Here is a 25346-nt window from a genome sequence, read left to right as displayed (position 1 = left end):
ATGTCGGTTAATTTTTATTGTTCTCTAAAACGATAAACTAAAATATAAAATATTATATTGAAAATAGTTTTTAAATTTAAATATCCAAATTTTTTAATATATTTTATAATTTAAAAACAATAAAATATTTATATATAAAAAAAACTTTGTCTTCTTCCTCCAAATCTAGAACTTTGGCGATTCGTAAAGAGTCCCATTCCACTTTTTTTCTTTTAAAAAAGTATTTTGAAAAATAGAAACTCGAGAAAAGTCATTATTATAGAAATGAAAAATTAAATATGGTTGACAAACAGACATTAAAAGTTAATTAATAATAATAATAATTAATTGGTTATGATCCATTAAGGTTAATACCATTTATTCATAATTAATTTAAGAAAAAATACGTATTATTTTTAATAATTTACGATCCAAGACTGTTTGAAAAAAAAAATTATATTAAAAATACCTAATAAATAATCTCGAGCATATAACACACATGTATGAGACCTAATTATTACTATATAATTGTTGTTTTCTAAAAGAAGAATTAAATATTAAAAATGCATTAATCTCCTTGGTGGATCATTCATAGGGCCCACAATTTATTTCTGAAGTTGGGCCTTGGCCCAAATCAAAAACCCTATTGAGATTTTGAAAGCCCAGCTTACATATAGTCCAAATAAGAGAATGGGGTATTTACAACCAATAATATTTTCAATATATATTAATAAACTATATTTGTCAACCAAAGCATTGAATTGCAAGAATTTAATGTAATGTTTTTTTTTAATTAAAAAAATATAATATTATTTATCTTCAAGCATCTTTCACTTGTGGATATGATTTAATTTATGTAGAAGACGTGTGAGATTTAGCATAGAGGATTTATTATTTTTAATAATTTATTGATTAATTAATTATATGTCTGAGATTTGGTTTGGAATCATGTTCTTATGAGTTGTTTTTTTTTATTTTTTATTTATAATTTTTATAATTTTTGTAACTATTTAGGTACAATATTCCGCATTATGCGACATGATCACATTACCTACTTGTTTCTTAAGAGTAAATACTATATTCACAGACTAATACGAGTCTTTTCAATTTGTTTTGTCCTCACTTACATGCATTCTAGAAATTTTTTTAAGAGTTCACGATGACACAGAACTGTTTCAACTAAAACAAGCTTAACCATGAAGTTCCTATAATTGAGCGACCGAAAAAAAAAGTGCACCGTGTTGGTATAGATAACGAGTTTCAATTTTTTAAGTCTTTTCTAAGTATCTTATTCTCAAGATTGCGCTCATTCGTATGTGGTATTGGTTCATTTATGTATCTTTTCTTTATTCGGTCATCACAATCTTAACTTTAGTATACTTGAGTATTTTCAAAATTGTGCTAATAAATATTTTTCTCTCTCTCACGCATGTGATCTGATGATAGATATGGAAGCAATCATATTTGATTGGGTCAACTTCACGAGGACTGATTTCTTTTCTTTCTTTACCTAATTAGCACTTGGATTATATTAAACTACAAACAAACATTTTCAACTATATTTGATTTCCGTTTTATAAATTTAAATTGTTGACTTATTACACGTGATCTTGACATGCTCACGATCAGTCTTAAGAGACATCAATAAATAAAATGCTTTAAAAAGTACATCAAATTAAACTTTAAAATTAGAGATGTTCGTTTAATCTATGGACTGAATTTTCGCAAGGTTTGAGGTGGAGAATGGAGAAGTTGACCCAGCTGTAATTTCCTACTTGCCTCGCATATTGCCGGTGTCAATGACTGACCCAAATTCTAGTTAACTAACCGAAAGTAATTGGGATATAGTCACTGATTTTGACAATATTGGAGAGAAATTAAATTATTAAAATTTAAAAATTAATATAAAATTTATTTATTAAAAAAAAAAAAGCAATTATTAAGTAATTATCATCTCTATTTTTGTTGGGCAATTAATGTGTAATTATAAGTAATCTATTTTGAGTTTTAATAATCACTCGCTTTTGGCCACACGCGTTGGTCTCCCATTATAAATATACACTCTTCAACCTCTTTTTTCTTCAACAATATTAACTCTCTCTCTCTCTCTCTCTTTTCTCTCCGCCGTCTGTTTCTCTCTCTTAATATTTTCCGGCAAAAACAAGGAAAAAATGGGTGGCGGTTCGCCCTGCGCGTCGTGCAAACTCCTCCGGCGACGGTGCGCAAAAGAGTGCATTTTTGCCCCTTATTTCCCCTCCGATGACCCCCACAAATTTGCTATTGTTCATAAGGTTTTTGGTGCCAGCAATGTCAGCAAAATGTTGCAGGAACTGCCGGTGCAACAAAGAGGCGACGCCGTGATGAGCCTAGTTTATGAGGCAACTGCAAGAGTGCGGGACCCAGTTTATGGTTGTGTAGGGGCAATTTCGTACTTACAAAACCAAGTTTCTCAGCTACAAATGCAATTAGCTGTTGCTCAATCTGAGATACTTTGCTTCCAAATGCAACAAGACCACCTTGTTTTCCCAAATTGCCCTCAGATCTATTCCGACGAGAAACCGCCGTCTCTCCAACTCCCGCCGCCGTCTCCTCCCCGGTCTCAGTGCTTCAACTTTGCTTCCTCTCCCAATGTAATCTATGACACCATTTTTGGACATGACATTGTTTCTTAAATTTTTAATTGATAATGTAAAAAAAAAAAAAAAAGAACTTTCTATTAATAAATTTAATGATGTGTAAGAAAATGTTTACTGCAACTAAATATTTTTTAAAGAAGTTACTGAGATTAATTAAAAAGGTTCCAAACATAAACATATTAAATTAATTATATTATTAAGAAGTTTAAAGATTTTTAATCTCTTTCCTAATATATTATTAAACTAAAGGAGATAAAAAAAAAACACTTTAAAAGTAAAAGAACCAAATTAAAAATATAGTAAATTATAGATGTTATTTGCGGAATTAAATTTAGAAAATTTGGAAATATATTTATATAGTACATAAATTTTATTATAATTATTATTTAACTAATTTTTATAAAAATTAATTTCAATAAAGACTAATTTAAAAAAATGGAAGTAAAAGAATTAAAATTAAATATTTAAAAATGTAAAAGGAATATAATATCGAGTAAATTGTTATAAGGCTGAATTACTAAATATACCCTTAAACATTCTATTTTTTTTAAAAAGATTATAGTTTCAATAATAAACTTTTAAAAAAAATCTGAATAAATTTCCATAACTTTAGAAAGTTTCATTAATACCCTAATTTATTTAAAAAGTTTAAAAATACTCTTACGTTTCGTAACAGTTCATACCCAGGAATCCAATTCTACCCATGATGATCTCGACATTCCTCTGCATCCTTTGCAACATGGTCACGTTACTTACTATTCACTTCTGAGAGTGAAAACTATCCTCATAGACCAACAAAAGTCCTTCCAACAGGATCTTTCCTCACTCGCATGCTCATCTAACATAGAATTGTTCGAGGCAAAACACACAGTTCCTATAATTAAGGTACCGAAAAGGAAGGTGCACCTTATTTGTATAGGTAATGACTTTTAATTCTTCTAGGCCTTTTTCATTCATACGTGGTCTCAATTTATTCATATTCTTTACTCAAGTGTCACACCGTTATTAATATGTTAAAAAAAATTTCCATGAAAATTTAAAAGTAGCTCAATGATGAAACTATTTATCTATACCAAAAATAATAATAATAATAATTATTATTATTATTGTGGTTGTCCCACTTATATGTATATCTTTTGAAACCTAAAATTTAAATACTAAAAGTTGTAATTAAATCTTTAAACAATTAATGGTAAAATAATTTATGAGAATAAAAAATAGTTATTTTTATAAGTTCAAATACAATAAATCTCGAGAATTTAAAAATTAAAATAAAATGTTTGAACAAATTTGAGCATATAAGAATTAAAAAAAATTCAAAATAATAACAATAATTAAAAATGGTTGATGTGTTTCATGTTTGAACCATTTATTTATTTCTAGCTCTTTACTCATGACTTGTGATCCATTTTCTACGTGTCCAAATTTAAATCATATATATATATATATATATATATTATGGTACAATGAAAATGTTTAAGAATTATTCACACATTTTTTTTTTTAATTTTATAAATGAAGATCTTATTTATTAGTGGGATTTAAATATGAAAAATGAAAGTATGATGCTACCTAGCTACTTATATAGTGCAGTCTAGTATTATTGATAAGACACCATAAATAATTGCTATTTGGCCCTTTGTCTTTATTTAATTATGAATGTTGTCAAAAAGTTGACCAACTTTCAAATTTTCATTTCCTTAAAATGGTTTGACTTTTGGGGACTGAATGAGAAATTAAGGTATTTCAAAAAGAAAGAGAATGAGTGAGTTTTGAATGGACAACCTTTTTAGCCATGAACCAACAGCACTAATCACAGTTTTTGGCTTTATTATATCATTCTTCCTCTTTCGATGCAACGAATTTCAATTAAAAAATATTCGAACATTGGTTAGGGGCTCGGTGTTTAAAAAAACTCGATCATCTGAAAATGAGTGGTGAAAGGTCGATTTGATCTCACCATAAATATAAGTTATAATTTAAATATATACGTAACTCATATATGTTTATAAAATATGATTCTCTTGATAGTGGAGTAGTTGAAGGGGCCATGAATAAGCCATTGAACCAAAGCATGCTCTTATAGTCTCTTCCGAAATTATTCTTATTTCTGTTCATAAATAGTGTTCAAAAAAGGAAGTTTCTATATTTATTGTGTTTGGTTCTTTCTATTCATAGCTTACTTGAAGCTTTTGGGGGTGAAAAATAGTTTTTCCAATGTTTTCCTTCCAATAAATATATATATATATATATATATATATATATATATATATATATATATATATATATTTCATTTGTCTTTCAGCTAACTGTCCTCGACTTCTTTCAATTTCATGAAGCTATTCTACGCTCAATCGTGTGACTATATCCCAAACATCAAGAGTGAGTTTCAACAGTTCAATAGAACCATAGGAAGGAAGATTTAGATCTTGACAATGTGGGCTCTAATCCACTTGTAGAGTAACGGTCCAAACCCGCCGGTAGCAGATATTGTCTGGATCTCACAATTTAGCCCCTTTGGGGCTAGCGTCCTCGCTTGCACTCGTTCCTCTCTCTCTTTATCGATGTGGGTAGGCTGCAACATAACAAACAACCTTATGCCTCCTCGTCCGTGCCGATTTCATTAGGCATTCACTAACATTAGAAAAATGATCATCTTTGAAATTGGCATATGTAAATGCCAAGCGTTCAAATATTATTAAGAGAACAGGGCAATCCGCCGGTCTCAATTTATTGCGTCTAACATATTAAAAACTGACACATACCAATAGATTAAGCGCCGTCAGAGCACCATTCTCGAGCGTTTTGAAACATCCGCAACCATGGGCTTGGACCTTCTTTGCTCACATTCCACTGCTTTGGATACCAAGGGAACTGCCACATCAAGAAGCAACGCTCTGGATGAGGCATCATAGCAAGGTGCCTACCATCTGGGGAACAAATTGCTGCAACTCCCAGAGGAGATCCATTCAGATTGAAAGGGTAAACTTCAGTAGGATTCCCATCATCGTCACAGTATCGTAACGGAGCCAAGTCCGAATGGAGAAGACGGTCGAGAATGCCATCATCAGGGAAGTAAGCTCTCCCCTCGCCGTGGGCAGACCATACACCCAAAGTACTGTCTTCCATTCCTCTTAACATTATAGCAGGCGAATCCTTTATGGTCACACTCGTGAAACGACACTCGAACCGTCCTGATTCGTTATGAACGAATCTTGGTTGTGACGGATCCCCACCAACACCATGCACACCACCAACTTGAGGGCCTGGCACCCACCCTAAAAGAGCCATGAGCTGACACCCATTGCATACTCCAAGGCTGAAGGTGTCTCGCCGTTTATAAAACTCTTGAAATTGGTTCAGCAAGGGTTGGTTGAATCGGATTGAAGCGGACCAACCTTTTGCAGAATCAAGCACATCCGCATAGCTAAAACCTCCAACAAATACTATTCCACGGAACTGCTGTAAAGTGATAGCCCCATTCAAGAGATCGGACATTGTCACGTCCCATGGCTCGAAGCCAGCGGCATAGAACGCAGCAGACATTTCCCTGTCTCCGTTGCTGCCTTCCTCACGGATTACAGCTACTTTGGGCTTAGAGGTTGAAGACAAATACTTCTCATCAGTAGAGGAAGGAACAAAAGACAATTCCCATGAAGGTTCATGTCTAGCTTTGAGTCCTTCCTTTTCTGATTCTACACAAGAAGCCAATCTTTGAAGTTTTTCCAGCTCAAAACTAGTTTCTTCCCACATATCTCTAAGTACAGAAGTTTCTTCATTCAAATGAGAAACCCCATCAACCTTGACTTCAATGGAAGGAGTAGCAGTTACTCGTCCAATGATATCAGCAGTAACACCTAGAGACGTTAACTTTCTCGTCACTACATCCAAATTCTCCGTGCTTACCTCGAGTACGAGTCCTAGCTCTTCTGCATAAAGGGTTTGGAAAACACTCTTCCCGCGTGATGCCAAGTCCAAGGTGATGCCACAATTTCCAGCAAATGCCATCTCCAAGGCGGAAACCAGCAAGCCACCATCACTAATATCATGGCCTGCAGAGATCAAGTCTTCAGCAAGAAGGTCTTGAATGCTCTCAAAAACTCTTTTGAAGTAAGGGACATCATCAAGATCAGGACATGAGTCTCCAATTTGGTCAAAGGCTTGGGCAAGAGCAGATCCACCTAATCGTCGCTCTCCCTTTCCCAAATCGATGTGAAGGATAACGCCTTTATCCCCGAGCTTCAAATCAGGAGTGACTGTTTTTGTTATGTCAGGACAAGTAACATAAGCACTAATTACGAGATTTCCAGGAGCCTTGACCACCTCTCCACCAGCTTGGGCTGCCATTGACAAACTATCTTTACCTCCATCAATAGCTATGCCGAGTTCAATCATTGCCTCCGAAAGAGCCACAGCTGCATCATACATGGCTGCACCTTCCCCATCAAGCTTGGCAGCATACATCCAATTTCCACTTGCTTTAACATCAGAAAGACTGGAAATTTTAGCCCAAACAAGATTTGTGAGTGCTTCTCCAACTGCTAATCTAGCCATTGCTTTGGGATCAAGTAGGCCTTTTATGGGCTGCTCTCCTATTGCACATGCTCCTCCAGTCAAGCCTGAATAAGTTTGTGCAATAACTGCAACGTCCGAAAGAGTAATCTGCAATGGACCTACCGTTTGCTGTTGAGCCACGAGACCTGTTACACATCTATCTACTTTCGTTGTCAAGAATCGTTTCGAACATACCGACGGAAGCCTCAACACTCTCTTAAGAGAATCTGCCACTGTTGTTCCAGGAGCGATATCAAGTGGCTCTAGCGCATGAACAACCCGTTGGAATTCAAAGGTTTTTTGAGGCATGTCTCCAAGCACTTTCTCAAGCTCAAGATCCACAGCAGGCGGAGGGAGAGGAAGTCCACTTGAAATGCATCTTTGGGTAGCAATACTATCAACTAGAACACAGCGACCACTACCACTTATCACACCAATTACAGCCATAGATAACCTCTCTCTATCGCAAATTGATTGTAACAAGCTGCGACATTCTGGCTTAACTAAAATAGCATCTTGTTCCTGATATTCTGCACCCCAAATCTCTAACACAGACATTGTATGATCACCGACAACAATTGCTCGAATATCGATTTCAGCTCCTTTTGGATATATAATTTCCTTCACAACGTTACAATTCCCACCGGCTCCCTGGTCATGAATACTAATTATTGGGTTATTTTCCCCCATCTCCACACAAGCACGGACGACACGGTAAAGTTTTTGGGCCATCTCAGCATCTCCACGCTGTACAGCGTTAAAATCAAGTTCAGCATCATTCTGACCACTAACCATGCTTGATGCAGCCCCACCTCCCATACCAATGCGATAAGCAGGGCCTCCAATTTTCACAACTAGCATTCCAATGTCGGGCTCTTCCTTTGAGATGTGAATATGATCAATTTGTCCAATTGCTGCACTGAACATGATTGGCTTCAACCACTCCCGCCTTTCACCACTCGGTAGTCTCATACCGAATGTTCTAGTATAACCTTGAATTAGTGGCTCCCCGAACTTATTACCATAGTCAGATGCACCATTACTTGCATCAATCAAGATCTTCAAAGGCGAAGCCAAGTTTGGGGGATAGGCAAAAGATGAATCTTCCCATGGAGCATAGGACCCCTCCATATTGAGATTTCCTACACAATAACCCGCTGTAGCTGCCACAACAAAAGACCCCTTCCCGGTTGCATGTGTATCCCTTATTCGTCCTCCTACACCAGTTTCTGCACCAGGATAGGGAGCCACTGCACACGGAAAATTATGAGTCTCAGCTGTAAATAAAATATCAAGATCGCGATTACTTTCTTCTAAAGGGCTTGTTGAACCAGGATAAACAGGTCGCAATTGATTAACCAAGAATCCCCGAATTGCGCTTGAATTATCCTTAAATCCGATCACGGAATTGCTAGGATTTGCCTTCAAAGTGCTCTTCACAATCTGCATAAGCGTTCGGCTCATAGGTTTTCCATCAATAACAAGTTTTCCAGTGAAAAACCAATGTCTACTATGCTCACTATTGGATTGAGCAATATCAAACAACTCCACGGTTGTTGGATTCCGCTTTATTTCCTCACTGAAAAGCTTGGTGTAGTATTGAAGATCTTGTTCATCAAATGCCAATCCCATCTCTTGATTAATCTCCTCAAGTGCCTTCCGACCTTGCTCTAAAACAGGCACAATGCGAAACTCTTCAGGTACCACACTAGTCTGAAACGACGTAAGCCTCTGAACATAAACACATTCAGTCATCCTATCATGAACCATTGCAGCAAACTCATTAATCTGATGTTCCTGTAACGCCCCTTTACTATACAACAAATACCTCCTCGAACGTTCCATACGTGCCACCTCTGTTAATCCACATGCTTGGCAGATCGACACGGCATTAGAGGACCAAGCCGTGGTGAAAGACAAACGGGGTCCAACCTCAATTATAACAGAATCCAGTCCTCGCCGCTGCTTCTTCTCAAGAAAGCTCTCAGTCCCCAAATTCTCAGGCTCATAAGTTTCCTGAAGAAGCCATCTAAGAACAGATAGCTTTTCATTTGAAATCTCAGACTGAATACCAACGTTGAAACACTGCTCAGTTTGTAAACCAATAATCTGATTTGAAATCTTTGCTTGGACGGACTTGAGAAGCTCAGAAGTGGCACTTCCCTGAATCAAAGGAACTCGGAAATAATGAATAACCTCTGCAGTGGGCTTCTCAATCAAGCTTGACGCCTCTACTGGATTAGCCACAACCTTACAATCCACAGCTCTGGCTTTGCTCGATGCACGACATCTCAAAGGAACATATCTTCTGCTTGAACTAAGCGATCCTACAGCTGAACTGTGCAGCATCCCCCACAATCCACGTCGTTTACAGTGAGAATAGCTCTGTAAAAACAATTTCTGCCTACGCCCGCCCTATCAAAAGCAGAAAAATTTCCCTCAGCAAAGTGAATATGAGAACAACAACCATTATTTACCTTCCAAAACCCTAAATTAACTTCACAAACTCCATTATGAAATTCCTCAGAAGCCAAAACAACAATCAAAGAAAACAAAACATACTTGCAGGAACTCGGCGGCAGTAATTTCCCCGGCAGTAGCCATTCAGCTAGCCTGTAAGATCAACTCCGCCTGTAAACAACTAAACATCATTTATTTCCGTTCTCTAACAATAGAAATGAAGTCATTGAAGACAAGCCCTTTACATGAATATGCGAAAGAATAAGACGGAATTAATCAAATCGTTTCGAAAGCTAAAAGAAAAGGTCGAAACGCTAAAATCTTAGCCACTCACCGTAGAAGCGTAGAGAAAGAGTGACGGCGCCGGCGAGGGTTCAAAAAGGATTTTGATTAGCGAAGGCGACAGAGGGACTGAAGAAGGGGGAGAGATTCCCCGAGTAATTGAAGTATGTTGCCTTTACCCGAGATGACGGCATGTTTAGTGTTTGAAAAATTCAATCATTTTTAATAATAATATATATATATATATATATTTTAAAATTAGACTAGATTTAATCAAATAAAATTAGAACATTTTTCCTTTATAAAATATACTAAATTAATGTAATTAGTGTCTTTATCAAAACAATTAATAAAATTATACATTCATTACTAAGACATAAAAAAGACGAAAAAAGAATTCATTTATAATGATAAAAATTAGGAAAACATTATTCTTATAGGACCTCCAAATCTACAATTTTGTCACTTCGGCCAGTTATGTATCGTACCAACGTCACTGGTACGAAAAAATTCACTCTTATCAAGAATATTTCATTCTCCTCTCCAACTGAGAGATCTCATAATCCACCTCCCTCGGGAACTCTTATCAAGAATATTTCATTCTCCTCTCCAACTGAGAGATCTCATAATCCACCTCCCTCGGGGCCCTAACGTCATCCCTGACACACCATTCGATGTTTGGCTCTGATGAACCCACCATGGGCAGATATTGTCTATTTTAGCTTGTTATGTAGCAAATATTGTCTAGTTCTAACCCTCCATGGGGAGATATTATCTATTTTAGCCTGTTATGCAGCAGATATTGTCTGTTACGTATCATCGTCAACCTTACAATTTTAAAATGTGTTTGGTAGGGAAAAATTTCTACAACCGTCAACCTCACGATTTTAAAATGTGTTTGGTAGGGAAAAATTTCTACAACCTTATAAAGAATGTTTCATTCCCCTCCCTCAATTCCGGACCCACAAAAAGTCTTTTGATTTGGAGGTAGATTGGGGAGAGCGGGGTAAATGAGGCCCATGTCTTATTAGATAACTGATATCTTGTCATTCCAACTATTAAAGAACACAAAATTATCCTCCAGTGAAGCCTGAGAAAGGGGATTTACAAACAAAAACACTGCAAATGTTTGCTCTATAACATACAAATATAGAAACAAAAAGAACTTAATACTCTTAAGAATGTCAGTAGACAAATCAGTATCAGTTGAGCAAAACCTGTTCCACCTGAAACCAAAGCTTTAAACCATAAAGCTTCCTCCAAAGATTCCCATTGAAGAGCTGGTTCCTTTTCCAGAGCATAACATCTCCAAATAAACTTCCAGAATGTTATGAATTCTCTCTGGTTTAAGGAAGAATACCGACCTTCTCCAATGCTCGAAACTCTCGATAGATCGTAAACGTCCTGAGATTTCGCAGGATCTTAGCATTTACTCATACATTTCACAGTAGCTCCTCGGTCCCAGTTAGCTTGGCATATTCAGCTTCATCGATGGTTCCCTTTTTGAGTTTTTTCAACAATCGATATTCGCGCGTCAACTCATCCTCGTCTTCAGCTGTCTGTACAGCACGTCTCTGTCGAGCTGTTTTCTTTCTTAAGATGGGAGCTGCGGCATTTGGATCTTTCTTTGGTTCAGGTTTAGGCTGTTGCTTCTGCGCTTCCTTCTTAGCTTGGAGGTTTTTCTTCCGTTGTTTTTCTCGAGATTTATCCCTAATAAGACACGCTTGTAAGCTAGTGGTAAACTTCTACTTTGCAATATCACATAGAACAAGGAACATCAAGATGGTTAGCCTAATCACAGAAACGTATGTAAGATCTTGCAACACGAAATTCATAAAGCATTTGGTTTATAAGTTCGAAAAGCTCAACTCTGTTTATGGCCTAAGGCCCGATTATATAGCCAAGTTTCATAAGCCTAAATTTACAAATTGTGTAGCTCAGAGCGTGAATTTACAAAGCCAATGCAATCTTTTTGTTCCATTCCACAATTCACACACATTCACAAGACTATTTCAATGCATGAATTAACATATCATAAAGAAAATATTGAGATAGTAGCAGCCACTTTCATTACTACCTCTATTTTTCTCTACTCATTTAGTAATAATATTTAATAAGTTTGAGTTGCTATTAAATAGAATTGATTGAAATTAGTTAAGTCTAAATTATTCACTAATGAAGGTTTCGAGTTTTAATTGATACTGGTTGTACTGATTTAACTAGCAAAGTTTTAGGAGTACAAATTGAAATTTTCACTAAATTTTATTACTCGTCTGCAGCACAACAAAAGTCATTAAAGAACTAGCAAATCAAGAGGAAGACAGCAGCCTATAACTTAAAGACTAACAAATTGCTTGAAAATGTTCAAAAAATAAGGCAGTAAAAGTCAAGATTCTGAAGGCTCCTTACTTGAATTTAACCTCATCAAAGTTAATATCTTCAATGGAAACAAAACCCTCGGTTGAAAGGGAGTGGCGTTTCACCTCGGACATCAAAGGCAGCTGCAACAAACCATACGCCATGGCCAACTTCCCTATTTCCAGTTCTTTCCACCTGAATGAGGAAGATGAAACCTCAGAAAGCATGAGAATTTGCAGATTGCTTTAAAATATATAAAAGAAATATCATTAGGCACCTGAAAATGAAAGAGCAGTGGTGCTCTTTATAAGCACGTATAAAAGAAACAAATGCCTTGACTCCCTTCTCCATGACATCACGATCCTTTTTTGCTGCAGTTCGTATCTATAACAGGTTTTGTTCAACATTGAGTAGTTTGTGAAAGTAAAATAACCTGAACTTTCACTGCTAAAATAAACACTAAAAATTTAAGAATGAATGGAAACACTCATAAAAAAAATCAATCTCCTCACCTGTGGAACTATATCTAAGGCATCACTACAACAAATTCTCTCTTGAATGGGAACCCTTCTTATGGAAAGGAATTCTATATAAGCTTCTTCCTACACAAATCAGTCAATCAGAATGTTAGTGTTATATTAACAACCACTAAAAACAAAGAAGAATTTTTTTTTTTTCAATTTCCTTATTTGAAGGGGCTTGGAGGATTCAATGTTACAATGTTCGTTCTTTGTACTAATATATGATGCAAAAACTATTAAGAACCAAACAGCACAAACCACACCTTCGGCAAAAGAAAAACAATGGCATTTCCTTCTCTACCCAATCGAGCAGTGCGACCAACCCTATGTACAAATACATTAGGATCTTGAGGAGGATCATACTGCAATACCAGACAAAAAGTAGATTGATTTAGCGCAAGGATATATGCACGTACAAAAAAAATCTTTTTTATTAAAGCATAATTTCTTTGGGAGAAGTTTTATATGCAGAAGAATATGGACTGGTAACCATGGCCAACCTGCAGTATACAATCAACGCCAGGAATGTCAAGTCCACGGGCTGCAACATCTGTGCATAGAAGAACACCACTTGAGAGGGATACAAATGAGGCTAGTGCTTTCTCCCGGGCAGTCTATTGAGCATAGAAGATATAGGTCATCAAAATGCAAAACTCATTGCTTGAGCTTTCAAATTTTTAATTATAATGTACATCATATGACCTCTAAAAAGGTACCTGTTTCATCTTTCCATGTAGAGGGATCAAGGAAAATCCTTTTAAAAGGGTAAGCTGTGGTAGAACAACTCCCCAATAGTCAACACATGCACAAGTCATGAAGTATCTGTACAACACCATACCTTACTAAAATGAGGGGAAAACATTGCCAATTTATATATTTTAAGTATTCAAATCCAACAGTTAACTTACACTATGATTTTTTTGGATTTGTTCTTAACAAGAATGTCGACAAGTTGGGTGGATTTCTTGTCTGCTTCACATTCCAAATACTGCAGAATCAGAAGGAAAAGAAAATTTATCAAAAGGAAACTGCAGGACATACAAGCAAAACTGCTAACGAATAATTGTCTTCGAGCATGTGTGCTATGGTTCCAAACAAATCCTCGAATTTTCCTTCTTTACTATAGGGCATAATCCGATCCACACTGCTTGACCACCCATAACATTTTCACGGGCATAAAGTATTGATAGTGAACTTTTCATAGTCCTCCATAAAGAACTTCAATAAGAGCAAGATTATAGTCTTCATAATACTGATCTTCATTATGTATGAACGGAACTAAAGAAGCGTAAATAAGAAATCTATAAAATTCACATATACATCATTTACTCCATGCATCGAGTTATTAAATTGAAACATGCAAATTAGACTGAACTGAAAATAAGTTGCATAGGATACCTCAATATGAAGACTAGATGGAGTTCTCGAAGGTGCAAGTTGTGTTTCTGCCCTTACTTCGACCCTGATAGGATTCCTTAGCCCTGCCTTAGAAAGTTCTTCAACTGCCTCAGTTTGTGTAGCTGAAAAAAGACCAGTCCTACGAAGCTTAGGCAAACGAGATATAATTGAAGTTATCTGCCTTTGAAATCCCATGTCCAGGAGCCTATCTGCTTCATCCAATATCAGAACCTGTGGATAGATAACCAAAGCTATATATAACTTTGTGTTCCTATAAATTTAGTTCCAGACATCATATAATACCACGAAAATATTCCAAGAAATCGACTGAAAGGTTGAAAGTATACATGCAAAACTGACTTTAAAGAAAAAATCACTTAATATAAAACATAAACAGGAGAACAGAATGAGAGAGAAGTGTTGGCGTTAATCTAATAATAAGCTCAGACAATCCAGTAGCCAGGAACATGTTCTTGAGGTTAGAGGATACCTCAAAGTTCCGAAAATCCAAGTTCTCCATACGTTCCATCATATCAAATAGCCTTCCTGGGGTCCCAATCAACAAGTTTGCACCTTCTTCTTCTATCTTATTCATGTCTTCTTTTACATCGGCGCCTCCAACGAGAAGCACCGATTTGATATTCGACAATGTAGAAACGATAGGAAGAGCAACACTGTAAATTTGTGAGGAAAGCTCCCTGGTTGGGGAAATTATAATCCCCATTACCTGCAGAGGAACCGTACATAAAGAACCAGTATGGAAATACAATTTGCACGCTCTTTTTAAGTCAATACTAAGACAAATTCACTCAAATGGGCTTGAGACAAACAGAGTAGAGAGACGAACCTGGTGAGGTTTGGGGCGACTGCTAGAACATCGTCGGAGGATTTCGACGACCGGAACTACAAACGCTAGGGTTTTCCCCGAACCAGTGGCGGCGTCGACGGCGACGTCCTTGTGGCTGCATAGCAACGGAATTGTGGCGGCTTGAACTGGAGTACAGAATACAAAACCTAATTGGGCTAACGCCTCTAGAACTGGTTCTGAGAGGGGAGGTTCAAGGTCGGAGAACCGGGTGCTGGTCAAGGCTTGGTTTCCATCGCCGCCGTCCATGTTTTTCCCGGCGTAGAGCACGTGTGAGAGAGGAAGACGGAAAAAGCGGGAGCTAGGTTTCCACTTTCTCTTCCGGTCTCTTAACTTGTCAATTATTTAATAAGTTTTAAAATTAAAATTTCTCTTCCTTTTAATTGTACGAAGTATTTGAACTATTTTACAAATTCATAAATAATTAAACACATAATTTTAAAGTTTAATATTTTATAGAACAAATATTTTTATTTTTGTCCAATTTAATTTTAAAATATGTTGGCTATCTCATTAATTTATTAAACACAAAATAATAATAAATTTTAGAATTTTTTTTTTTTTTTAATATTGCAAAATTTTAATTCACATCATTTTCGAGAAAGAAAGAGCCGTAACAAGGTCTTCGTAGGTGAACCTGCCTAAACATTAAACGACTCGTAAACGCGTTCTACCATTCCATACTTTTTTTAGCACGACATATATGAGGTGTAAGAATTTGAACTTCTAGTCTCAAACAAAGAAGAACACGTCAATTGCCATTGAACTTCCTCATTTTATATTTTATATGAAAATACGAGAATTTGAATATTTGAAGAAAAAAATGCTTTAAATATGGTTAAAATATACTCCTTTTAACCTATTTCATTTATTTATCGTAAAAGTAAAATAATGGTATTATAGAAATTAAATAATCATTTAAGTTAAATTATAAATTAAAGAAAAAAATTGTATTTAATGAAAATTAAAAAAATTTGTAACTTTGTTTTTCAGACAATTTTGCAATTAAACCTATTATTATTAAAAATAAATAAATAAAATGAAAACCCCGCGAATTCCTCTATAGGAACGGCATGGTTCTTTCGACCACTCGGGTGCGGTCTCATTTCTGCAAATCGAGAAATTCGGTTCTCGCAAAGCCATAATCTGTACGGGGATTGCCTCGAAGAAACAGAAAGATCACAAAATAGAGAACGAAAACAAGAAATCAGGCTGCAAGAAAACTGGCACGAAATGTTAGCAGGAGGAAAATGATGCGTAGAATCAATTTTGTGGAATGAGCTACCATTTTCTTCATGATTCTGCGCCTAATTCTGCCCTTCGATTCGGTCTTTTCCATTTGCGAGTTCGGTTTCGTTAACCATGGCAAGATGTATAACTTCGATCCGGCATTGTATATCTCCGAGTTCCCGCATGGAGTCCTCAGCGAAGACGGATATTGCTAATCTTCCTCTGCCTCTGGTTTGATAGTTAAAAGGAAGAGTGATTTATATCAGAATGTTATTTCTCTTCCTACGCGTTGTTCATTTCTTCTCACTTTTCTATTTTATTTATGCTATTCATTTCTGTTAGGTTTTACAGAGTAGCAGAAAATGATACTATTGCCTGGTTTCAGGTTTGCTCCATCAGGTTACATATTATTTTTTCATTGAGTATCAAATACTTTCTTATAAATTGTCATCCTTCCTGTATATTGACAATTTCAACAGATATGTGAGACTAGCTCAATATTCGGCAAAAATAAGCATATTCTTTGTGTGATTAGGAAACTAGATCTTATTTCCTTTGAACTATAGCTTTGCAGTTTCTTCCTGTTCCTTAGTAGCTCGTATATACACCTACATATTTATAATCAATAGATATGAAAAAGATGCACTCAAGCACCCTGCATACGATAACTCTAGTATCATTCTTATAATTCTTGGCATGATTTTGGAAGTCTATTATTTGATCACTTACTTGTTTTTGTGATCAATTTTAATTTTTGTCTCATATCACAAGCCTATATATTTTGTACCTAGAACCAGCTGATTGATTGTTTTCTTCAAACTTGACCTCTGAGTATCAAACGGTTGATATGTCTGGATCCTTCGTAAAACTGATAAGATGATAGTTGCGCATGGAACATGAAAAGCTTCATCATTTTGACATTCAGCAGATTTTTTCTTGTGTGTCTTTTATATAATAAGGTAGTTTACTTGTTTAACTTCGTGATATCTTTTATGCTGTTGTGGAGCAGTTATGGGATGGGATGATTTTCAATCATGATCCACCTATGTATGTTGATTGCTTGGTATGTGCACCTCATGTTCCTGCAGGTTAGTTTTTTTGTTTTTGTTTTTGTTTTTTTATTGCATTTTCTAGTATTGTGGGGACCCTCGCATGTGTTGGTGGTTGGTATATATACCCACTATCCCAGAGTCTGTAAATGACATGGCATGGACACGGAAGGGTCGAATGCCTCGATAAAATCTGGATGGATGGATGTTTGGGATCCCTCGACGGTATAAGCAACACATGAGTCCAATCTTGATGGACATGATCGAGTGAGCTACGAGGATCGATGACATGCCAAGATTTAGGATGACATCAAGACATGTAGACCGTATTAATTTGGGAACCAAGATGACAAGATGAGATGCAACATTGTATGTGTGAGAGACCTAATTTGGCAACCAAGATGCCAAGATGAGATGCAACGTTGCATGTGAGAGACCTTGGCCTCGAGTAGAAGCAAAGCCGAACCAAATACTTGGCCTAGTGTAGAGGCAAGTCGGATAGGTTGCATACGATTGAACATGCACGCATGGGTGGCGTGTGTAGCCGAACAAGCTTAGATTCTGCATGAATTGTGTTCAGTTGACGAAAACAAACCTTACCTAAATTCTAATGAAGCCACAAATACGGACAAAAAATAAATATGGGGCTTAGGTTCTCTTTAAGGCTTGTCATGATGCCGCACCGTTAAATATATCCTAATGTACGTACGATCTCTACTGCAGCCTTTTCAAGATCATTTTTGATTTATGAACGCAGTTCAGATCTCTACAACCGTTCTAATATATCCTCTCTCCACCTCCTTTTCCTATCAGGTTATTCCCAACCCGGAATTCTGGCTTAGCCTACCTCATAAAATTCAGGTATAATACTGTTTTTCTCTTCTTCTCTGTCTCAATCTCCCTGTATCTCTTGCACATGCTTGGAACTTATATCACATTGCAGAGTTTGTTTGCATCTCTGGTCCAAAAATTGAAGGGACCCTCGCAAGGTCATCGAGATATTTATTCTCCGGTAAACTTCTGATCACACACATTTTGTGCTTCAAATTGCCGGTGAGACTCCTTGTTTTGTTTGCTCTCTTACCATGAATTTTTTGCAGATCAAGTTCTAATGGGTTTGTTTGGTTAGGCAAATACAGCGACAAGAGGTCATCCTGAAATTGCGCCAGCAACCCTATACCTCTGCTATAGATCTGCATCTTGTACTTGAGAAGCTTAGGGAGAGAGAGAGAGAGATAGCTCCTGTCGGGTAGCCCTTCGCTCCATAACCCAGTCTTCTACCCACTCGAGCGAGAGATCGAGATGCAAATGAACGTGATCACATGCTTATGGTATGTCTATTTTATAACGTAATTCCATGGTTTAAAACTATTTTTATGCTAAATTGTGCAAAGGTTCCTCTGATTTATGTGGTTGTCAAGTATGCACTTAATATTGTTTGCTTTTCAATTTTACCCTCAACCTTTTTAGTTTTTATAACAACAGTCCCTTGGCCATTTCCAACATAATTGAAAATTTTACATCTCTGAAGGAAACTTCCAAACCAAGTACTTAGGTGGTTGAAAATGAAACCAAATACTTTTACAAATTGTCCATAATGTATGCATTTTGATTTTGTCCCTAATATTTTAAAATTTTGTATCATCATTGAAGGTTTAAATCTCTGTATCGTATTTTTTATATTAATTCATATTGTCAGTATAGTTTAATTGTTAGAGCATACTATATCTATTTTAAATTCTGCTTGAATCTCTTCTCCTATCTTCTTGAACCAAACAATGGAAAAAGAGAACGAATAAGATTTGAACCCAATAAAATAATCTTATATAGCCTTGGCGAGTCAACCATTAAAATGAAGAGATTTATTTTTTCTTTTTCATTTTCATTTTCAATACCTTAAAGACAATGACTTATATACCCTTGGCAAGTCAAACCCAATATAAAACATGCCCTACCCTTGATGCCAACTTTTAACCTATTTACCAATAAGCCTTATTTTAATCTATATTATAATGTATATTCTATTGCTTTTAAGAGCAAATTCATTCATTTAATTGAGGCGAAATTGCCAATAAACCAAAACTTATGGGTACATATATTATTAGCATCAACGTTTTTGTCTAACATTAAAACTTCTAATTTTGCCTTTTTTTTTTTTGCTCTCAAATGAAGCCTCCTCCTCCCAACTCTTCCTCCTCCATCCTCAGGAAATCTCGATTCTCCCCATACCTCTTCACTCTCGTGGTCTTCATCTTCTTCGTCTCCATCCTTCGTAAAGACCTTGCCTGCGTCTTCAGCCAGCAACTCCAGCTCGACCTCGCCCCCGCCACTGCTCCACCCGCCACAGGTGAGTTCTTCTCCCTTTTACTTTTCATTGAGAATTAATATACCGTAACTTAAAAGCTTCAAAGCCTTCGGATTTAGTTGCAATGACTTTAGAGTTGGAGGTCTTCTTATTAATATTGGATAGTCGCATTTGTTTTATGGTTCTATGGTAGTTTCCATGTACTTAAGCTTCAACGTGATATTAAACCCATAATGATTGAAATCCATAAATTTTAAGTAATTTGATCCTGGTTTGATTTGTGGGTGTGGAGTGGTTAGAGAAGAAGAGGGATAAATTGGCATTTGAGATAGGGAAATTGGAGGAGGGGTGTGACGTGTTCAGTGGGAGCTGGGTTAGGGACGAGGTGACTCGGCCGCTATATGATGAGTCGGATTGTCCGTACATTCCGCCGCAGCTGACGTGTCAGAAGCACGGCCGGCCGGACCGGAGTTATCAGTACTGGCGGTGGCAGCCCCACGGCTGCAATCTTCCCAGGTATCCCTTTTCTCTCTCTGTTTTTTCTTTTTTGTTTGATTTTATTTTCTACCTTTCATTTTCCATCTATGTAGATAAAACGGTTGTTGAAATTTAACTTAATCCCCAAAAAAGAAAGGAAATATATATATATATATATATATATATATATTATTTCTAATGCTTTAAAAATTTTAATTTTAATCCCTTTTAATTTTGGGCATTTAATTTTTTTTAATAGTAAGGTCATTTTCCATGCATATATCTTACCTAAGTTAGCATCAAATTTGTTTTTTTTTTTTTTTTAAAGTTAGAAAGAATGAAATAGAAAATAATAAGAAAAAAAACAATTAGGGAGTATAATAAAAATTATTTATAAGAAAAGAAATTACGAAAATAATAAAACCGAGTATCGGTTCAATGACAACAGGTTTGACCAAAGTAAAACTGTATTATTAATTTCAATTTGTCCAATATTAAAATATCGATTCAATTTTTTTATGAACAAAAAGTCAATGAAAGTTCTATTAAAATATTATATAGTTTTGAGTTATTCCAGATTTTTCAAATGATTCCGTAAACGGCCATGCAATTATTAAAAAATAAAATTGGGACGAAACGACAACGTATGGTGGCATTAGTATAAGGTCCGGCCGATAGTCACGAGGGTGACGTGCAGAACCAAATTGGAGAATATATGTGGATATTTTTAGAAATATGTGGATTTAAATTATTTGTAGAATTAATATTATATTAAAAATTAAATCTTGATCTAGAAAGAATATCCCATAAATGAAGCAACTTGTTGCAAGTGGTTGGTTTTAAATTAGATTTTGACATGATAATAACTTTAGGTTTTTTTTTTTTTTTTTTTTTCCTTTTCTTGATTGATTTTTTAGGCTTTGTACAAGTATTTTTGTAAATTTATTTAGGATATTTTGTTTTTATTTAAAATTTAAATAAAATTTATTGGTTAGAAGTTTGTATCTCTCATTGGATAAGAATTAAAAAAAGAAGTGAAATATTAGTAAAATTAAATAATACATATTAAATTGATTGAGCTTTTAAAATTGTTTTGTTTGTTTTTTTTTTTTAATGAAGGTTTAATGCGAGCATGATGCTAGAAACCTTAAGGGGAAAGAGGATGATGTTCGTTGGAGATTCTCTAAATAGAGGGCAATATGTTTCAATGGTTTGTCTTCTTCACTCTCTAATTTCCGACGACGCCAAATCTATGGAAACATTCGGTTCACTCACTGTCTTCACCGCCAAGGTATGTATGTTAACTTTTATGTTTCTCAAGTTTTTTAGCAAAATATAGACTTTTAATAACTATTAATTGATATTGAATGATATAGGAGTACAATATGACAATCGAGTTCTATTGGGCGCCGTTTCTCTTGGAATCGAACTCGGATAATGCAGTGATCCACCGAATTTCGGATCGGATAGTGAAAAGAGATTCAATTAATAAACATGGAAGGCATTGGAAAAAGGTTGATATTATGGTTTTCAATACTTATCTTTGGTGGATTACTGGCTCGAACATGAAAATCCTGTAAGAGACGTTCTTTCCCTAACCTACTTTCTTTCTCAATATACATTTGAACAGACTATATAATGGTTGTTGAATGAATGAAATGAAATTTTACAGACAAGGGTCTTTCGGGGACGAAGCACAGGACATAGTAGAGTTGCCCACAAAGGATGCTTATCGCATGGCAATGAAGAGCATGTTGAGATGGGTTAGGAAGAACATGGACCCCAAAAAGACTAGGGTTCTCTTCACTGCCATGTCCCCTTCTCATGGAAAGTTAGTTCTCTCTTTTCAGACTCGAATATAATGTGACATCTGATTTTACACGAAAAATTATTTTGAGGATAGCACACATTTGTAGCGGTTATATTGAATAATGTTTTTTGTCATAGTCATCGTAACATAACCAAGCTTTCATTTGGCTCTACAGGAGTATTGATTGGGGTGGTGAAGAGGGTGGCAACTGCTACAACCAAACGACTCTAATTGAAGATCCAAACTATTGGGGATCCGATTCGAAAAAAAGCATAATGGAAGTGATTGGAGAAGTTTTCAACATGTCGAAGTTTCCTATCACATTTCTTAACATCACACAACTCTCGAGCTATCGTAGAGATGCACACACATCAATTTACAAGAAGCAATGGTCACCATTGACGCCAGAGCAGCTAGCGAACCCGGTAAGCTACGCGGATTGCATCCATTGGTGCATGCCTGGTCTCCAAGATACTTGGAATGAGCTTCTTTTTACCAAACTTTTCTATCCTCATTAATTGATGTTAAAATTCATCTGGGTTCCCTCAGATCCTCTTTGTTTCACGTGGGTTTGTGAGATTTGGGATTGGTTGGTGTAGATAAAAGATGAGAAAATCAATTGAAAGATAGAGAGAATGATCACTATCACGGTCATATATCTTCAATCGTACGAAGTTGTGATCTTGAGATGCTTACGACAAGTCTTAAGGGGACTCAAGCTCCATTCATATATTTCGTCCGGCTTTGTGGCTTCGTCATATCGTCGACAAGGTTTGCCTTCACCAATTGAACACAACTTATGTGGAATCTAAGCTCATCCAGTCACACATGTCGTTCGTGTGTGCGTGTTCAATCACGTCGCATCTCAATATCATCTTGATTCCCAACAATACAATTCATACGTCGTGATGTTGAATACATGCCTCCAGACACATCTATTCATGTGAAATTCAAAGGGAGAGCTGAGTTTTTTTTTTTGGGAAGGGAATTTCTTTTATTAAAACAATGTCTGACAGGTTTGTTTTTGGAAAAGAAATGTAAAATTATCAATTAATTAATTGAAGAAAATATAATGATTTAAGTCATCAATGGCACAATTCCTCTAAAAACTAAAATACTTATTTTCTTATTTAAGATACCTAAAAATGCATTAATCTTTTTTCATTATTTTCAAATTTTCACATCTACATATTATGACTAATTAATATCGATATAAAACTATGAATAATTGATAATTTAATTTATTCCCTTTTAGTTGAAGATAATAGACTACAAAAAGTATTTAGAGAGAGAAAAATTATGAAAAATATTTAGAAGAGAAAATTAATAGAGTAGTTTATTTATTTGAAACAAATATATATATATATATATATAAGTGTCTTTATATGGGCAAGTTGGTTAAGCAAGTTGCAAAGTTTTTTTGAAAATATGAAAAATAATTAAATTGTGAGAATATTTAGATACATATATTATATTTATATTAAATTAAAGAAAATAAAAACAGAGGCAACTTGCAATGGGCCTCTTGTTTTTCCACAACCTCTTAATGCAGCTGTTTGATTCCTCCAAGCTTTTATTCGCTATTTTAATTCCATTTGTAGATATATTTAAACTATTTAATTTATATTTATTAACCAATCAAATCTCCCCTCCTTGTTCATGCCTCGATTAACTAAATAATTGTACTCTATTGGAATTTGAACTCTGAACCTCCCCCTAATATGAACTTTTCCAAGCAACCATGGAGAAGAGGATTTCAATAAATGGCCAAATTTCAGAAGAAAGAGCCATATAACTGGACGCATAAACGAAGAACAAATTTGTAGATACAACAATTCGTACGGACAAAAGGAAAAAGTAAATCAGGGGGTGTATGAATCTGCAGAGATCGGTTTCAAAGGGGGGAAAAAGAGGCTGCAATCGTGAATGTATGTGTGTGTGTGTGTTAATAATGATTCACAGTGCGATTAAAATCCACTTGCACACCTGTATCACAAAAACAAGTAGAAGAAGAAATGGATCCAAATTTTAGGAAGTTTTGGCCATGTTCTCAGCGATGTGTGCGAGAGATTGGAGATTGCACCGTACGATCGTATCAACGAAATCGCACGTTTCTTCTCTGGTATTGCCTTGCGGTACATCAACTGCATAAGATTCCACCACAACCGTCAACGATTTCGATTCGTTGTTTGAATTTGATGATGATGATGAAATCGTATGCAGTGTGGTAACGGATCGGTAGTTTCGTAGGCGGTGGTCTCCACCTACGACGCAAAAGCTCATCACGTGTCTCTCGTCGTCTAGAATCTCCAGGCGCTCTGTGCTCGAGGCGGCGGGAAGACCGGAGACGACTTGGACCTGCCGGAGAGTGCCGACGGTGCCGTCACCGTAGATGACGTGGCAGCTTTTGAGAAAGTGCTTGTACGCCTGAGGATTGTCGAACCGTCGCACCACGGACCACACTGTTGAAACCGGAGCGTCGATGATCTGGATCACGGCGGAGCAGCACTGTTCTGATCCGACGTCGTGCGCATGGTACCGAGCCACCGCATCGGGTACCGGCACCGGCGCCCCGTCCCTCAGCGGAATGTTCGTCCTCTGCCGCACCACCTCCACCGCCGCGGCGCTTCTGTGACAGTTCATCATCGTTGCCGCGGAGGCGGCACCTCCGCCGGGATTGTTGCTCGGATTGATCCGGTGAAGGTGAACCGAAGAAGGCATTCTTCAAAAAACTGTGTAGAACCAGTGATTTCTTTTCTCTTTTTAGCAGAGTTAGGGCTGATTTGAGAAGACGAATAGACAACCGCAAAATGGGCCTTTCCCCATATATATATATATAATCGCGTAATGCGAAAAAAGAGGAGAGAGAAAGAAGTGAGAGAAAGAGATTTTTTTTTCTTTCTAAAACAATATTCTTAAATTTTTAAAAATTTCAATAATATCTTTAAATTTTTAAATAAAAATTATTAACACTTTATTTCAAAAACATCATTAAAAACTTAATGGTTTCGAAAATATTTTTTTAACTTTAAAATTGATTAAAAATTACCATTGAATTTTCTCCATTTTCTTTAATATCCTTTTAATTTTTCTAGAAAATTAAAGTGCAAAATTTGAAAATAATTTATGAAGTTTCAATATAAGATTTTCGTTTATATATTGACCGTAAGAATTTTTTTTATTTTTTAATAAAAATAAAGGGTATTAATACTAATTTTAAATTTTTTTAAAAATTTAAGAATATTTTTTTTAAAACTAAGAGTATTTTTGAAATAAATCAAGATTTTCATTTAAAACTAACTATATTTTTTTAGATTTTTTTAAAGTTTAAATATTTTTGGAAATTTTAAAGGTTTTTGGAGTATTTTCAATAATTGAATATATATATATATATATATATATATATATATATATATATATAT

At 35.7% G+C, this 25346-nt stretch overlaps 5 protein-coding genes across 12 annotated transcripts; 2 read left to right on the top strand and 3 right to left on the bottom strand.

Moving 5' to 3' along the window:
• The first annotated feature begins 2150 nt into the window (after positions 1 to 2150).
• On the top strand, positions 2151 to 2651 carry LOC111803118 (LOB domain-containing protein 12-like). Its single transcript, XM_023687399.1, has one exon. The coding sequence runs from the start codon at positions 2151 to 2153 to the stop codon at positions 2649 to 2651; it is 501 nt and encodes a 166-aa protein (XP_023543167.1).
• Positions 2652 to 5250: 2599 nt separating this feature from the next.
• Positions 5251 to 10097, bottom strand: LOC111802847 (probable phosphoribosylformylglycinamidine synthase, chloroplastic/mitochondrial). Its single transcript, XM_023687261.1, has 3 exons — positions 9964 to 10097; positions 9732 to 9800; positions 5251 to 9584 (listed from the first exon to the last, which is right to left on the bottom strand). Exons 2-3 carry the CDS (start codon positions 9771 to 9773, stop codon positions 5388 to 5390), a joined length of 4239 nt encoding a protein of 1412 aa, XP_023543029.1. The 5' UTR covers positions 9774 to 9800; positions 9964 to 10097; the 3' UTR covers positions 5251 to 5387.
• An 838-nt stretch (positions 10098 to 10935) lies between these two features.
• LOC111802948 (DEAD-box ATP-dependent RNA helicase 18) lies at positions 10936 to 15381 on the bottom strand. The gene is made up of 11 exons (XM_023687268.1): positions 15036 to 15381; positions 14679 to 14915; positions 14189 to 14419; positions 13699 to 13778; positions 13507 to 13612; positions 13291 to 13404; positions 13054 to 13152; positions 12782 to 12871; positions 12547 to 12653; positions 12321 to 12464; positions 10936 to 11621 (listed from the first exon to the last, which is right to left on the bottom strand). Exons 1-11 carry the CDS (start codon positions 15300 to 15302, stop codon positions 11354 to 11356), a joined length of 1743 nt encoding a protein of 580 aa, XP_023543036.1. The 5' UTR covers positions 15303 to 15381; the 3' UTR covers positions 10936 to 11353.
• Positions 15382 to 16116: 735 nt separating this feature from the next.
• LOC111803023 (protein trichome birefringence-like 33) lies at positions 16117 to 22585 on the top strand. 8 transcript variants are annotated; one of them, XM_023687306.1, is made up of 12 exons: positions 16117 to 16514; positions 16626 to 16668; positions 17293 to 18033; positions 18146 to 18193; positions 18276 to 18385; positions 18462 to 18663; positions 19505 to 19679; positions 19930 to 20153; positions 21234 to 21405; positions 21491 to 21690; positions 21787 to 21945; positions 22100 to 22585. In XM_023687306.1, the coding sequence occupies exons 6-12, from the start codon at positions 18635 to 18637 to the stop codon at positions 22440 to 22442; spliced, it is 1302 nt and encodes a 433-aa protein (XP_023543074.1). In that variant the 5' UTR covers positions 16117 to 16514; positions 16626 to 16668; positions 17293 to 18033; positions 18146 to 18193; positions 18276 to 18385; positions 18462 to 18634; the 3' UTR covers positions 22443 to 22585. The 8 variants fall into 8 exon arrangements, with proteins under 8 accessions (XP_023543074.1, XP_023543066.1, XP_023543058.1 ...); XM_023687298.1 differs by having other exon boundaries at positions 16626 to 18033; XM_023687290.1 differs by having other exon boundaries at positions 16117 to 16668.
• Positions 22586 to 23640: 1055 nt separating this feature from the next.
• On the bottom strand, positions 23641 to 24712 carry LOC111803109 (abscisic acid receptor PYL4-like). Its single transcript, XM_023687386.1, has one exon. It carries the CDS (start codon positions 24643 to 24645, stop codon positions 23953 to 23955), a length of 693 nt encoding a protein of 230 aa, XP_023543154.1. The 5' UTR covers positions 24646 to 24712; the 3' UTR covers positions 23641 to 23952.
• Between the last annotated feature and the right edge of the window lie 634 nt (positions 24713 to 25346).

This window comes from Cucurbita pepo, chromosome LG01 (assembly GCF_002806865.2).
Source record: "Cucurbita pepo subsp. pepo cultivar mu-cu-16 chromosome LG01, ASM280686v2, whole genome shotgun sequence".
NCBI lineage: Eukaryota > Viridiplantae > Streptophyta > Magnoliopsida > Cucurbitales > Cucurbitaceae > Cucurbita > Cucurbita pepo.
Note: the sequence above shows the minus strand (reverse complement) of the source record. Positions and strands in the feature narration are given on the sequence as shown.

What these genes read in the sequence shown, in the direction of transcription:
- LOC111803023 (XM_023687306.1), top strand. Translation starts at nt 18,635, where the DNA reads ATGCAAATGAACGTGATCACATGCTTATG. An exon ending in AACGTGATCACATGCTTATG is followed by an intron (nt 18,664 to 19,504) that starts GTATGTCTATTT and finishes TCTCAAATGAAG; the next exon opens with CCTCCTCCTCCCAACTCTTC. An exon ending in ATGTCCCCTTCTCATGGAAA is followed by an intron (nt 21,946 to 22,099) that starts GTTAGTTCTCTC and finishes TTGGCTCTACAG; the next exon opens with GAGTATTGATTGGGGTGGTG.
- LOC111803109 (XM_023687386.1), bottom strand. Translation starts at nt 24,645, where the DNA reads ATGCCTTCTTCGGTTCACCTTCACCGGATCAATCCGAGCAACAATCCC.
- LOC111802948 (XM_023687268.1), bottom strand. Translation starts at nt 15,302, where the DNA reads ATGGACGGCGGCGATGGAAACCAAGCCTTGACCAGCACCCGGTTCTCC. An exon ending in TTGTTTTTCTTTTGCCGAAG is followed by an intron (nt 12,872 to 13,053) that starts GTGTGGTTTGTG and finishes TGATTTGTGTAG; the next exon opens with GAAGAAGCTTATATAGAATT. An exon ending in CCTTAGATATAGTTCCACAG is followed by an intron (nt 12,654 to 12,781) that starts GTGAGGAGATTG and finishes AACCTGTTATAG; the next exon opens with ATACGAACTGCAGCAAAAAA.
- LOC111802847 (XM_023687261.1), bottom strand. Translation starts at nt 9,773, where the DNA reads ATGGCTACTGCCGGGGAAATTACTGCCGCCGAGTTCCTGCAA. An exon ending in CTGCCGCCGAGTTCCTGCAA is followed by an intron (nt 9,585 to 9,731) that starts GTATGTTTTGTT and finishes TGCTTTTGATAG; the next exon opens with GGCGGGCGTAGGCAGAAATT.
- LOC111803118 (XM_023687399.1), top strand. Translation starts at nt 2,151, where the DNA reads ATGGGTGGCGGTTCGCCCTGCGCGTCGTGCAAACTCCTCCGGCGACGG.